The sequence below is a fragment of the Equus przewalskii genome, chromosome 6, assembly GCF_037783145.1.
Source record: "Equus przewalskii isolate Varuska chromosome 6, EquPr2, whole genome shotgun sequence".
NCBI classification, from domain to species: domain Eukaryota; kingdom Metazoa; phylum Chordata; class Mammalia; order Perissodactyla; family Equidae; genus Equus; species Equus przewalskii.
This window is the reverse complement of record NC_091836.1, coordinates 60,048,169-60,063,013: the sequence shown is the minus strand read 5'-3', so window position 1 is coordinate 60,063,013 and position 14,845 is coordinate 60,048,169. Positions and strand designations below refer to the sequence as shown.

Genomic DNA, 14,845 nt, shown 5'->3' with positions numbered 1-14,845 from the left:
CTTGGATGTTTCCTGTCACAGATACCTCTGGTTCATGTCGCCATTGTCTCAAGTTATTTCATTCAAACTATGAATGATGAGTTTCAGCATCAAAGATATAGAGAACTGAAACCAACCAGCAAAGGCAGGCTATCGTAGAACTGAGGGAGGCAGAGTGATCAATGCTGTTACCATTTAACAAAAGAATTTAGATGGTTGCCCCTTAGCAGTGGTAGATCAAGGCATTCCTTCACCCAAATGTGCACTTCTCCAGTTGTAGGAAGCTTTTTACCTATAATAGAAAAAAGAGAGAGAAGAACATTTCACTGCCATTTCTGTCTTGGCAATAATGCATCCAAAGATGCCAATCTAAAAATGGTCTGGTACAGTGATACTAGCTAATGCTTGATGGTATGATCCTAATTGCTTAAATCTACACATTTTTAAACTATATCTTTCATAGTTTGGCTGAGCTCAGATAGCTCTAGGAAAATAATTTATATTGATTCCAAGAATAGAGTATTACGTCATTCTTTTTGGGTTTTGCTTGGTTCAACAAGGTCAATTACAGATATCAGGTACGTGAATGATCCATTTACGGTGATATTCAAAACATCTCAGCGAAATGCATGTGAGTTCCAAATGTTAATACCAATATCAACTGGTGCTGATAGGGAGGCATTTTAAACATATTTGAGTACAAAGTAACCAAAAGAGGTACAGGCTAATGGTATAGTCACTCTTGTTAAAAGTAGTTAACGCATTTTATAGGACTATTGTGTAGATATACATAACGGCTACTATTAAGGACAGGGAATTACTGAGAAGTTGGGTTAGTCTGAAGTTGTTGTCTAAGTTGGGTGCACACGGACAGAGGAATATTACCATATTTTTCCTCATAGGTTAACCCAGTCAGTTAACCAACCAGTATTTAATGAGTATCTATTTCGTGCTCAGCTCTATGCAAGGAATGTCACTGGATATACAATGAATACAAGAAACCTACATCCTTGGGAAATGTTCACAGTGAAGTTAGACAGAGTAATTCAATAAAAACTACAAAAATGTAGTATAGAATGAAATGTCAAGTTATTACTATAATGTTCTAGAAGATGATGTGATCAGTGAGGGTGAATATAGTCAGAAAAAGCTTTATGGAGGAGAAGGGAATTCATCTAAAACTTGGATAGATTGAGGAGAAGAGAAAGTCATTCAAGGGAAGAGAAACTTGTATAAGCAAAAACTCAGACAAGCTGGAGCCCATCACAACACACCATCCCCCTGGTCCCCACCAACAAGAAATGATAGTAGGGAAAATGGGAAATGAGACTGGCAGAACCTCTATGCATGTTGACATAAATGATAGATACAAATTATATATAAAAGACTGCCTTTTAGAAAGATCCAGAAGTAACAAGATGGTGGTTTGGCAGCCATTTGACCTAAAGATATGTTTTGCTTGCCCTCCAATTCTTTTTCTTTTTTAATAACTGAATTAGAATGCCTTTCTCTAGTTTAATCACTACCCTCACCATCCATTATTTCCTTCATCCCACTAGCTTCACTGCCTGGTTACTGAAAGCATTTAAGTTTACAACCCCTGATTTGAGTCATAAAATTCATACAGATTCTTAAGGAGAATAACTTGGGGAACTTGCTTAGGAAATAAGAGGGGGGCTGGCATTCATTTCCTGCCAGTCTCTTGCCCCTTAACTGGACTGCAGACCTGAGGCCCTGACATCAAGGATGCAATTAATAATCTTGAGGAAAAAGTTTTCTCTCCTGATGAGACCTTGAGAGTGGAGGACCAATGAGCTCTAATTTCTTAGGGGCTTCATATGAATTCTTCCAATTCCCACCTGTGAAAAAGAACATTCAGGTTCCATTCTTATCACAGCACTACCAATAGGTCCAAATTCTGAATACAAGAAAGGCCATTCATATTGTGCAGATATTAAATTTTGGGAGAGTGAGGTGAAAGTTAAAACAAGGACTGTAAACTGGACTGAAAAAAATGAGAATTTTTCTCATAGAAACAGAAAGTAGAATGGTGGTTACCAGGAGCTAGGGGGAAGGGGAACAAAGGGGGTGTAGTTTGATGGGTATAGAGTTTCAGATATAGAAGACAAGAAAGTTCTGGAGATCTGTTGACAACAATGTGAAGATACTAAACACTACTAACAGTATGGGTAAAGATGGTTAAGATGGGACGTTTTATATGTTTTTACTACAATAAAAAAATGAGAATTTTCTAGTTTACAACTGTGAATTGACTCATTTGGTCTATACAATTACTAAGTTAATAAGTTTGTTTAGGGCTTCCCCTTTGAAAATATCATAGAACCCAAAGAAATCCTTGGGGAGGAGAAGGGTTAAGAAAAGGCATAAATGTGGACAGAAAATCATTACATACCAGGAATTGGCTCGGGGACATACTGGAGAGCTAACTTCATCTCACCCCTGTTTTCTGCTTCAAGGGCAACTGGTGCTGTCTGAAAAATGAAGAAACGTCAGCAGGTGTGAAGCACAAACCACTTTCTCTGTCACTCTGTTACAGGACCATATCTTCCCCATTTCTGGATTACTCATGAGCGCCCTGGATTAACACTTCCTTCCCCATCAGAGCCAGATTGTTGCTTTTATATCTGGGAAAGCTACACTGTGTATCTTGGAAAACTTTGCAGGATACCCAGAAAACATTTCAAAGCCTTTAGTCTCAAAGAGAGCAGAGAAATCAGAATGGCTTTCTTGGAGATGGAAGTGGTGTTCTTGGATGCTTTGGGTTTTATAAAAACAAATACATTTTGTTAGTCATTCAGCCAGCACATATAACAACTTATTTATATTCTCTTTATTTGAAGAAAGTAAGAAGAGTGTGGGAATGGGGGGGAAGGGGGCCAAATATTACATTTTCAAAGCTGCATTAACTTGATTATTTTAGACCAAATGAGTAGATGCCTGTAAGAATAACAATGATCGGACAATAATTTTAAAATGTGTATCTATTATTTCCAAGTATAAGAGAGATGGTTTTCCTTTCAAATTCTGGTCCTTTAGAGCCTTATTTCCAAAACATGGCTATCCATCAGAAACATAAGGGAAATTAGTTAAAAATGAGATGCTTCTGACACCTTCTGAGGAATTCAGATGCATCAAGTCTTGAGCAGGGCTAGAAATAAGTGCTTCACCTGATTTTGATGCAATATTTGGGAACCATTTCTTTAATGGAACTGTTTTATTGTACATATACTAAATAATGGCTTATATTAATTATTTATTACATATCACTTCCAGCTACGATGGAAATGGAATAGCTAGGTTCACACCAACCTCACACTGAGAACAAACAACAACAAAGAAAACTGGGTTAAAAAAATTTATTTGAAAGTGCTAACGAATTATTAAGACAGAAGACTCAAATGGACATGATGTTAGAGGTTGACATTCTTCTCTGCTTTCCACTTTGAGGCGTCAGCCGATTTTTAAGTAGTGCCAAACTGAGAGCATAAACAGCCATCAGGAAGAGACTAAAAGCTGAGCAGGGCTTTGGCAGTCTCACAGGCTGAGGAGACAGAAATCGGAGTCCATGGCCTGCGAAGGAGGAACGGCCTCTAGAATGCTCTAGATCTGTGTTTCTCAAAGTGTGGTCCCCAGGCCAGCAGCATCAGCAATACTTGGGAACTTGTTAGAAATGCATATTCTTGGGCCCAGATTTTACAGAATCAGCAACATTGGGAATAAGGCCCAGAAATCTGTATTTTAAAAAGTTCCTCAGTTAAAGAACTTCAGTTAAAGTGGATACATGTTAAAATTAGAGACCTACTTCCCAAGGCTTTCAGTTGGAACCCCTGAAGGGCCACAGCCTAGGAAGACAGGCAAAGAAAAACTAGATCAGATCACATGAAAAGTGAACCCCAGCTTCTAGTCAGTTCATTTCAAGACTAGATTAAGGTGGTTTGTCCCTACTCTGTGTGTCAGAAGCAAAAGTAAACTCTCTAAATTATCCCTAGAATTTTTCATATGCAATGTCCAGCATGCAATAAAAAGTGAACAGGCATACCAGAACAAAGGACCAAATGACCAAACTAAGATAAAAAATTAGATGAGAGACTCACAAATGTTTAAGATATTGGAGTTTTCAGACATATACTTTAAATAACTTTGATTAATATATTCCTAAAGAAAATGTTAAAATGGAGAATTTTGACAGAGAAGTGAAATCTATAAAAAAGAATCAAATGAGGGGCTGGCCCAGTGGCACAGTGGTTAAGTTGCACTCTCCACTTTGGCAGCCAGGGGTTTGTGGGTTTGGATCCTGAGCACGGACATATGCACCACTCACCAAGCCATGCTGTGGTGGCATCCCACACACAAAGGAAGACTGGTACAGATGTTAGCTCAGTGACAATCTTTCTCAAGCAAAAAAGAGGAAGATTGGCTACAGATGTCAGCTCAGGGCCAATCTTCCTCACCAAAAAAAAAAAGAAGAAGAAGAATCAAATGAAAATATAAATATAAATCTGAAATATATAATAATTGAGAACCTACAGATGGGTGTAAGAGCAGATTATACATAGCAGAGAAGAAAATTATTGAACTGAAAAATAGGTTAGCAAAAAATAGGCAGCCTGAAGCACAAAGAGGGAAAAAAAAGAGAAAGAATAGAAAATACAGAAAAAAGCATAAGAGATATATAGGATAGAGTGAAAAGATAGAATGATCCCAAACTACAGATATGCATTCTGAATGAAAATGCAATTTCATAGTAGCTTTCTCCTATACCCAAGGTCCCAAACCAGCCAACAAACCAACCAACCAAAAAACTCTGAACTTACCTTCCGCTTCAGAGGGTACCACTTCAGCTGTTTATTCTGTTTGTTCTCCCAGTCCCACGTTTCCAAATCAAGTTCCACTTCCCCTAGAAAGCTATTGCGCTTAAATGTATCCCGATGCCACACAGACACGTTCAGCTTCTGTGTCTTTAAGATTTGCTTTTCGACTTTATACTACAGTTCAAAGAAGGAAATTAAAGTGGTGAATAACATTACTTTATGCCAAAATTATGACATTGAGATGAAAAGTCATCTGTGTAGATCAGATTTTCTCATCTGTTAGGTTTCAAGTCTCAAGAATTTTGCAAAGTCATCTTATTCTAAGTGTCTTGTTTCAAAGAGCTAAAATCCATCTTTCACAAAAGCTGATTTTCCTTCCCCCTCTGGAAAAGCAAGCTATGACTCAAATATCATAGCCAGTAATAGCTCTCTAAAAACAAAGGCCAATTATTTAGTTTTCACTGGATGTTTTTAGTTCTAACTAGATATTGCATAAATCAAATTCAGTCTAAAAATACAAATGAAGTTTAATCCAAAGGTCTGTTTTCTACCTGAGAACAAGGTATTCTTTTTAACAGACTTTATTTTTTTGACCAGTTTTAGATCCACAGCAAAACTGAGCAGAAAGCACAGTGAGTTCCCATATACCACCTGCTCCCAAATACACACAATCTTTCCTACTATTGATAGCCTGCAAGGACACGGTATTTTTCAAGAAAAGATATACTTGTTTTTTCCTGCTTCCTATGGTCAAATGGAAAATACTTGGCATCCTAACAGTTTTTCACCTAAAATGTAGTCAATCCTTGATTATATATAATCATGGAAGGGATAATAGTACTTCCAACCTAAAAATAATCTCTATTTGGCTTTTATGACGTACTACTTGAATGTTCATTTTGGTTATAGCAGACTTGGCTTTCTCTGAGTTTACCATTTAAATTAGCTGGCTTTTCCTGAGTATAGGGTTGCAGTAGCTGACCTAGAAATAGCTAGGGTACTGAGGAGTATCATAGTCAGACTGTAATTAAAAACTTGCTACAGAAAATTCACCCATGGGTGACTGAGGGTTAATTTAATTGTGCTTCTTTTCTCAGAGGATAACCAAATTCTTGGACAGAATTTTCAGAAACAGGGAATGAATGACACTTCTTATATTTTTAGTTTTAGATTATCTGTTACTCATGACTAAGCAGCATGATACACTTTGGGGGAAAAAAGAATATGAGTATTTGAGCTAGGTATACCTTCCCTTCATCTGTCCATCCATCTATCCTTCCAATAAACATTTTTTGAGTACCTCTCCCAGACACTGTACTAACAGTCCACATTTACTATGTGTTTAATGTATGCTAATCACTTCACACATATTAACTCTTTTAATGTTCACTACTACTGAGGTAGGTAGGAAGATACTATTATTATCTCCCTTTTGCAGATCTGAAGTGCATGTTAAGTCATTTGCCCAAGGGCTCACAACAACAGAGTTGGTCCCTGCCCTCATGGAACTTACAGTCTAATGGGAAAGCAGACAATTACACCAGTAGTTAAAGTGCTGAGTGTTAATATAGCCTATTACAAAACAAGGAAACTGAGGCAGCAGATAGAGGGGAATTTAAGGGTTAAGGATAGCCTCTCGTAGGAAGAGGGATTTAAGGCTGTAGCAGGTAATTAGGGATAGAATGTGGAAAAGAATACTCAAGCCTGAAGGAACAGAAATTCCTAGCTGTGTGAGAAAATGTAGTTCCTCCAAAGAACAAAAAGGAATCAGGGTAACCTGAACAAAGACTATGAAAGTGGAAAGACCAGGCTGGAGCTCAGGTTGTGGAGGGACTGGTGTGCATGTTAAGAAGGATGGACTTGACCTTAAGGGTAATGGGAATCCTACAAGATTTTACGCAGAGAAATAACAGGATCAGAATTACGCTTTTAGAAGACCATTTTGGTTGCAATGCTCAACTTTATCAGCTGTATGTCCTTGAGTCACTTTATTTCTCTTGTCTCACCTGTGAGATGCAGATAACAATACCTGCCTGGCAGGCTATATAGGGAGTGAATAAGATAACGCATATAATATTCATGGTATAGTGTCTCATACAAAGTAACTTCTCAGAAGATGTTTATTCCTTTCCTTCTTCTCTTTGGGGACTGACTGCATCTGTAGAGATACTATGTAGACATACTACCTAAGTAGACACGGCTATTTAAATGCAGAGGTCATCATTTAGGATTTTCCTAGCTAGGGAGTCCATACATACCCGCAAGATCTCGTTATACACAGGATTCAAAGTTTTCTTCACTACAAGTGTTTTCTTCTTGCCCATCTTTCCCTTGTCTGGTAATAGATATGTCTTTACATATCTAAAAAGAGAATTAAACCGATAAGAAGGTCAGAGAAAATAAAAGTAATATTTCCACCTCTACTTTTAAAAATGCATTGGAAATTGACTGAAATAATTATTTCATGACACTGAGAAAAGCAGTAAGTAATACATGTTCTCACCAATACCTTTATACTTAAACGTTTAAAGCGATTTCAGTGGAATTGATAATTTTATATTGTCGTGAAGATTTTTTGAGGAAGAGTAGCCCTGAGCTAACATCTGCTGCCAATCCTCCTCTTTTTGCTGAGGAAGACTGGCCCTGAGCTAACATCCATGCCTGTCTTCCTACACTTTCTATGTGGGACGCCTACCACAGCATGGCTTGCCAAGTGGTGCCATGTCTGCAACCCGGGATCCAAACCTGTGAACCCTGGGCCGCCAAAGCGGAACATGTGAACTTAACTGCTGCACCAGTGGGCCAGCCCCTGTCGTGAAGACTTTTAAGGGATAGTTCCTGAATTCCTTTTTTCCTTTGGCCTTACCTAATGGGGCATGGGGGCACAACAGGTCTCTAGTGTAGTGCTTAATTCTATGGCCTTGTTTCCTATTAAGAAAAGGCTTTGGTGTTTGCAGGATTTTGAAAAGTTTTTGTTACTGTCTTTTGAAAAAGCAAATTAATCTTATCACACATCTAATCAAGCCATAGTCAATGTAAAAAAAAAAAAGATAAAAAAGGACTTTGAGCCCAGTTGTTTTTATAATAAAAGCAAAAACGATTGGGCTTATGCTTGCAAAATAATTAAGAATCAGACTTCTGCATAGGGATAAGTGGGGAATACTATTCAACTTCTGCAAATAAACTGAAATGCAATTAACCCTGTTATTTCAAAGATGAATTGGTAATTCCCTCTAAAGTTCTTCTGTAGAATATGATTTAAATATGGAAACCACCTCATTCTAGAATCTTAACCATTTCTGCACCACTGAACATTATGCAGTATGCCCCACATGTCCCTAACTTTAGCGAAAGTTTGAGAGTGGAAAGAGACTGGGGTTCAAGCCCTCATTTCTCATTTTGCTGCTGATCATCTGAATTTATGTAAACAGACCCCCTTATCTTCTCTGGCCCTTGTTTCCTTATCTGTAAAAAGAAGGAACCAGACAAGAGGACCTCAAAGGTCCCTCCCAACTTGAAACATTTTGTGCGTCTCTGAATTTTTATAATTTAATAAGTTTGGCATATGAATTTATAAAGTAAATAAAACAGCAATTTCCCCCAAGTTTTCTTTTCATATATTCCTTTTAACACAGTCACACACATACCCTCCCCCTTCAATTACTTACTTTCCCTCTCAATTTCTACAAGGCTGAGAGTAACTAAAAGAAAGCAGTAACTCCAAAATGTACTTACGGGTCCGAACGCTGTTTTTTAATATCCGCTGCTGCTAAGTCTTTACACTGGGCCACAAAGACATGCAACTCCTTCAGTGAGTCCACATAGTCGATGGCAAACTGAATATTTCCTTTCACTTCCAGATTGCCGAAGTCTCCACTATAAACGCTCATCACACTGCCACTCACCTGAAAGCATTGGAAACATGCAGAGTTTGTCTCTACCCGGCCCTTGAACCCAACACAAGGATCACAGATATAATCCTTGCTTGCCATTATTTCTCTACTTTGCATATAAAAGCAGTCAATTTAATATGGCAGAAAGACATACCAACACAGGCAACCTGACGTGATATACACGACATGACCAGTGTTTTAAAAAAACTGCCTCTAAGAGACACAGATGAAAAGTGAAATGCAAAGTTATGTAGATGCTAGCTCATTTCAAAGCAGGGTGATTTTATGGTAGAGGGCATTCAGAGTTCCATTTTTAGGCATGCTTAGTGTTTAAAATGTTAAAGAAAGAGGATGTGAGAAAGCTCAGGCACACAAATCACAGTGACATGTTGCTCTATCAAATTTCCAAGGCACTAAAAAGGAATTTTACCACGTTACTCATCCACTGAATCCAGGAAAATGCTTACTGAGCCATACGCTTTTAGAGGTCAGGAAGGGTAGAAAATGGATGATTGATGAAGGGAGTTTAAAGCCTTCCCAAGGCCATACATTTGATTGCAATCAGCAGAAATGCAATTCAAATAGATTTAAACAAACAAGTCTGAGAAATTCGGGGCTGGTAAGAATTTACGCTCAGCTTTGTCATTTGTCTAGCATACCTGGTGAGATAGGTGCATGTGTATGTATAGCAGAGAAATATTTGGATAAGTGTATGTGGATATATTTACATATATATATTTCTACACACATACTACACACACACACAGCTACCTCACTTTATGAAAGAAGTTCCACGTAAAGTCAAATTCTCTAGACAGTTAGGGAGTTCTCCTTTTAAAACCCTAATCTGAATCTTTCTACAAGACAAAGAATCAGCCCTCCTGTTCTTTTATGTGAATCAGTACTTTTATTCATCAGGTTTGCTAAAAGAGAGGTACAATTCCATACCTGTAAACAGTATATAAAAGCATAGCTGATATCAGCAGACTTTATGATAGTTACCCCATTTGTTACACAGAAAAATTTAGTGGTAGTTTAGGTTTATTTTTGAAGTACTTACATTCCTAAAACATATTTATTTATAACGGATATGAACTCTTTTATGGTTAAAAAAAAGAAAAAGGAAGATTTAGCTAGCCAGAACTAACTGTGGGTTAGAGAAAAAGCTCGTGCCCTCGGAATCTGAGAAATACAACAGGAGGCTGTTTTACAGTGAGCAGGAGCATGGAAGAGCAAAGTTGGCAGAAGCGGAGAGATATTAACACAGAGCCTTTGTTTACATACAGAAGACAAGGACGTCATGCCAGAGGAGCTGCTAAGATTGGTTAAAGAGCTTGGGCTCTTCTTGTGTCTGCTGAGCTGGTAACTGCTTTCTGACGCTGTATCTGTTTCTCTGTCATCACTCTACAAAACATCATATAATATACACAAAATTTAAATTCAGAATAAGTCAAGATCAGATCTCGGTTTAGATAAAGATAATATCATGGTATCCCACTGATCTATGACATTTCCCAAGGTCAAAGGATACTAGTGTTAATTGCCAGGGAAGGGATTCAGGATGCGGTGGGTAGTCTGCCTTGGACCTCACCTAAGGAGGAGAGGAGTGCTTAGCTACCGAAATAACGAAGTGATTTTTTTTCACCTACCAAGTGGCCCCAAGGTGCTACAGAAGACAGCACACCTATGAGCTTGTCACTCTCTTAATATTATATATTTATGTTGCTTGGAGAACTTTATTGATATGTATGAGAAACTAACTGTACCCAGACAATAAAAGGTCTAAGATTTACTGTCAAAACATAAAATGTCATGCTTAATTCCTCTCATTAACATGGTCTTAACTTTTCTCAAAGTAAAATGTTTTACTTGAGATACAATTAAACTATGAAAAATTAATGCTAGTCTGATCTGTTTCAACTAAAAGTTACATATATTTAATTTTTTTCCCCCTGAGGAAGATTAACCCTGAGCTAATATCTGTGCCAATCTTCCTCTATTTTATATGTGGGTTGCCACCACAGCATGGCTGACAAGTGGTGTAGGTCTGCACCCGGGATCTGAACCCACAAACCTGGGCTGCCAAAATTAACCACTAGTCCACAGGGCTAGCCCCTATATTCAAAAGTTTTTAAATCACCTCATGTATTTTTATAGTGCTATTGTGCTTGTCTTTTTGTTGCTATAATTATACATTCTACCCAGAGTAGATTTTAACACATTTTTGAAAAAAAATAGCAATAAGATACTTATTTTAAATATGCTCCAGGAAATATTTACCTAGGTCAACAAAGAAAAGTGCCAATAATATATTTTATTATATTTAGATCTAAAGTTTGTTAGATGGTAGCTTTAAAAATTCATGGTTCAGAATGAGCTCCTTTTGGGGTTAGAGGGTTTACGGAGCAGTTCAGTGGCTCCTGGGGTTAGGGAAACACCTTTACGGAGGGGGAGTTAGTTCATGCCAACATATTCCAGGGCCATGCAATTATGTATCAATGTAACAGATGCCAATTCTAATGCAGATTAAGAAAGGAGTTAAAGAAAAACAAAATTTATGATTTATATGGATGAGAAAAGAATCCTCCTTCAAGGATTAAAAAAAAAATCCATACCTTTTTAATGTCTCTGTTGTCACACACTCTCCCCACATGCTTACTGTCCATTTCTCTCTATTACAGCATGTACTACATTCTACTTAGTACATCAGATCATTAGTGACTTATTGGAAGGATGAGACCCTGTCCTGTTGACCTGGAACACTGATTTTCACATAGCTGGCACTCAACAAATGTGACTGATGTTAAGTCTCAAAGGGACAGTGGACAAAGGAGCAAGGCCTGACTTCATCTCCACTTCCTTTAATATTAAGTGCAACGCCATGTACTTTGTAAGGTAAAATGATACAGCTTAATTTGGCATCTCTGATGCACAAACTCAAATGATTTGGACTCTCTTTTGTGTGGAGCTATGAGGCAGCAGGTTAAAACTGAAGGGAAGAGAAAAAATAAAAAGAGGAAACCTCTATCATTTGCCTCTTAAATTATTACATCGTTCATTCATATGACTAACCAAGACCAAAGCATATTTACAAAGGTTTAAAACCACAGGAACTCCATGAGGTGCCTACCACCGGCTTCCAGCTAATGAGTTAGTTTCAAAGAAGGAGTGATTCTTTCCAAAGGAACTGTACTGTGGGCTCTTAATAAGCATATGTATTGGCTAAATATTTGCAGATACAGTTCATCTAAGGCCCAAGAATGGACAGAAGGGTGCACAGGAAGTGGTGGTTGAGGGACGTAATTTATGTGTCGTCCAGAGCTTTCATCACCTTCCATTTACTAAGAGAACACTTGAGGATGTAGCTTTTTATTTCACCATCAAAAATCAGACTAAAACCACAAACAGTAACAGCTAACATTAAAACTGAGACTCAGTGAGTCAGTCACTGTGCTATATGTTCTCCCTGCATTATCTCACTAACTCCTCACAACCTAATGATGTAGGTACTGGGAAACCAGACTCAGGGAAGGTAAGGAACTTGTCCATAATCACACAGCAAATTAGCAGCAAAGCCAGGACTGGAAATGTCTGACTCTAAAGGTCAGGCTCCTAACCACCTGACTGCAAGAACACAGAATCTTATTTAAGTCGAAGGACCTGAATTAAAGTCCTAGATCTACTTTTTAGTAGCTGATGGATTTGGGAAAAGTTACTTAACCTCTCTGAGGCTCTTTCCTCTTTTATACAATGTAGAAAATACCACCTTTAGTTAATGAGAGTTAGATATCAGAATGAATAATTAAGTTCCTGGTACTTACTACATACTCAGTGAATAGCAGATAATAGTCATGTTCTTGCTTGAGATAGTCAGTACAGTGGTCAACAGCACGGGAGCCAGATCTAGGCTCCAGTCCTGGTTCAACCCCTTTCTAGCTGAGTGAGGGTACTGCACCTCTCTTAGTCTTAGTTTGCTTTTCTGTAACATCTGGGGATAATGATGGTGTCCACCTCTCAGAGTTGTTGGAAGATTAAATGTGACAATGTAGGTAAAGTGCCTACACTCAGTAGATAGCTCTAGAGTTTGCTATGTCATTGTTACTATATTATTTTAACAAATGTTTTCAAGCTAGTCATGCTACCGAGACTCAACTTCCACAAATCAACTCTATTCTAAACTACAGAGGAGTACTCAGCTCATGCCAACATATTTCTGTCTGGATTTCTTATTTTGTACCCACTTTGATACAAAAGTCACATTCCCAAATCTATGCAATTTGACTTCACTACCAAAAAGAGTTACTGTTTGAGTCAAATGAGACATGCCTTGCCTTGTTCCAGGATCAACAACACTACCTCTATTGATATGAAAAGCAAGGGTCAGTCCTGCTGACCTCTTTGGTCTCTGCCACGGCAGAATACAAACATACCAACCTTGGCACAGCAAACCCACCTATTAGGTTCCATTTTTCTAAAAGCACAAAAGACAAACTTGCCTCATCTTGGAGAAATGCTGGAACAGACTTGCTCATCCTTTTGAGTTTGTCGGGGTGGGAAAACTGATTATCGGGTTGTGAAGGCACTGTGGAAACTAAACAGCAGCATTTCCATTCAAAATTATCCTTACAATTGTCAGACAAACATAAGGCATATGTTGAAAACACACTTTTCTTTCATCTATGAACAGAGACGTTTTTGTAAAAAAGTTAAAGGCTCAGTACTTCACATGCACAGGATCATAAGGTAAGCAACATGCAGTTTTCAAAAATTATATATAGAAAACTAGCAAGGAGTTGAACCAAATAGAAAATAAAAATCAATTTAAAAACCATTAGTTTTTACTGAACTGGAGCTGGATTCAAATTATATTAAAACATACTGCCAATGTGAATTAATTTTAACTTATGTTTTCCCATCAGAACTTTGAACCACAAGATCTGTAATTTATTGGTTCATCTCCTTGAGATGTATTTTTAACATGCTGCAGGCTGAAAAACTATTTCATTGGACAGCAAGGATTGTTGTACACAACTCAGTCATAAAAGTCTCCTGGCTCTTGAGCGCCCAACAGAAGGTCTCCTTCTTTAGTGAGTATGGAGGTTACTTCTCTGATAGCATTTCTCATTCAGAATTATGAAAGACTATAATTTCAAAACCATTTTTTGAAAATACAAATTATTTATATATCTTTCAACTCAGAGAATGCTCAGTAGAGATATCCCAAGGCCAGGTTTGAATGATTCCAGTTAGGATATTCTAAGAATATAGTCTGAAAATGTAGCCTATGGTTTCTTGCCGGTACAGTAAGTATATTTGTGGAAGTCAGAATAAGATGATGAATTCCATTCCTAATTTGTGTAACTTTAGTTAGAGAAGTATTTTCTTCTTTGCCTAAGAATCATAATGATTTAGCTTTTCTTACGGTGAATCAGAGCTCCTGTACTGAATGAGTTAATATTTTTCAAGGCACTTAGAACAGTACCTGGAACATAGTAGGCCCTATATAAATATTTGCTAAACGAATAAATATTATCTGACAGAGAACCTTTACATTATCTTTTCAATGTGAAACAAATATATTGACTTGAAAACACATAGATAAAAATCAAATTATATTTCTATATATAACGCAAAAAGTTCAAATTCAGCCCTAAGCATTAGCTAAATTCATCTTTAATTAAAAGAAATCTAATGAAGGAAAACTGAAAATTGAACTGCATATATTAAATATCTGCTTATTCACATAGTAGTTCTCACCTAGTCTTAGGCTCACAAATGTATCAAGATACACTTACGGTGTCTCACAAGATAATGCCTGCTTTAATCATTTCCCATTAAATAATAATGTTGTGTGTGTGTGTGTGTGTGTGTGTGTGTGTGTGTGTGTGTGTTTTCCGGTGACTTATACTGACGCAGTGTAAGATTAGGTCCTGTAATGGCAGAGTATGCCCAATGAGTATGCAAAAACCTTTTCTCATAACACTTGTCCCTATTATTTCCAAAGAATACATCATCTGTTATTCAAATGCAGTCAGTTTTACATTTATTGGGCTTTAGTTATTTATGTTTTGATCACATATTTCATTTTGTCTTGAGATAAGAATACACTCTTCACTAGAAAAAAGGAATAATCTCAGCCTA

At 37.4% G+C, this 14,845-nt stretch overlaps 1 protein-coding gene across 44 annotated transcripts in view; it reads right to left on the bottom strand.

The window, feature by feature from the left end:
* SYTL2 (synaptotagmin like 2) overlaps nt 1-14,845 on the bottom strand; it is a 107,737-nt gene that overhangs the window by 3,575 nt on the left and 89,317 nt on the right. For 26 of the 44 annotated variants that reach the window (XM_008540094.2, XM_008540078.2, XM_070625637.1 and 23 more), the window contains 7 exons: nt 13,201-13,295; nt 9,989-10,108; nt 8,547-8,716; nt 7,070-7,172; nt 4,815-4,985; nt 2,393-2,471; nt 172-271 (listed from right to left, as the gene is read on the bottom strand). In XM_008540094.2, the coding sequence (XP_008538316.2) occupies nt 172-271; nt 2,393-2,471; nt 4,815-4,985; nt 7,070-7,172; nt 8,547-8,716; nt 9,989-10,108; nt 13,201-13,295 (838 nt within the window). The remainder of the gene's footprint in view (nt 1-171; nt 272-2,392; nt 2,472-4,814; nt 4,986-7,069; nt 7,173-8,546; nt 8,717-9,988; nt 10,109-13,200; nt 13,296-14,845) is intronic. The other 18 variants (XM_008540109.2, XM_070625627.1, XM_070625629.1 and 15 more) reach the window with 3 other exon arrangements.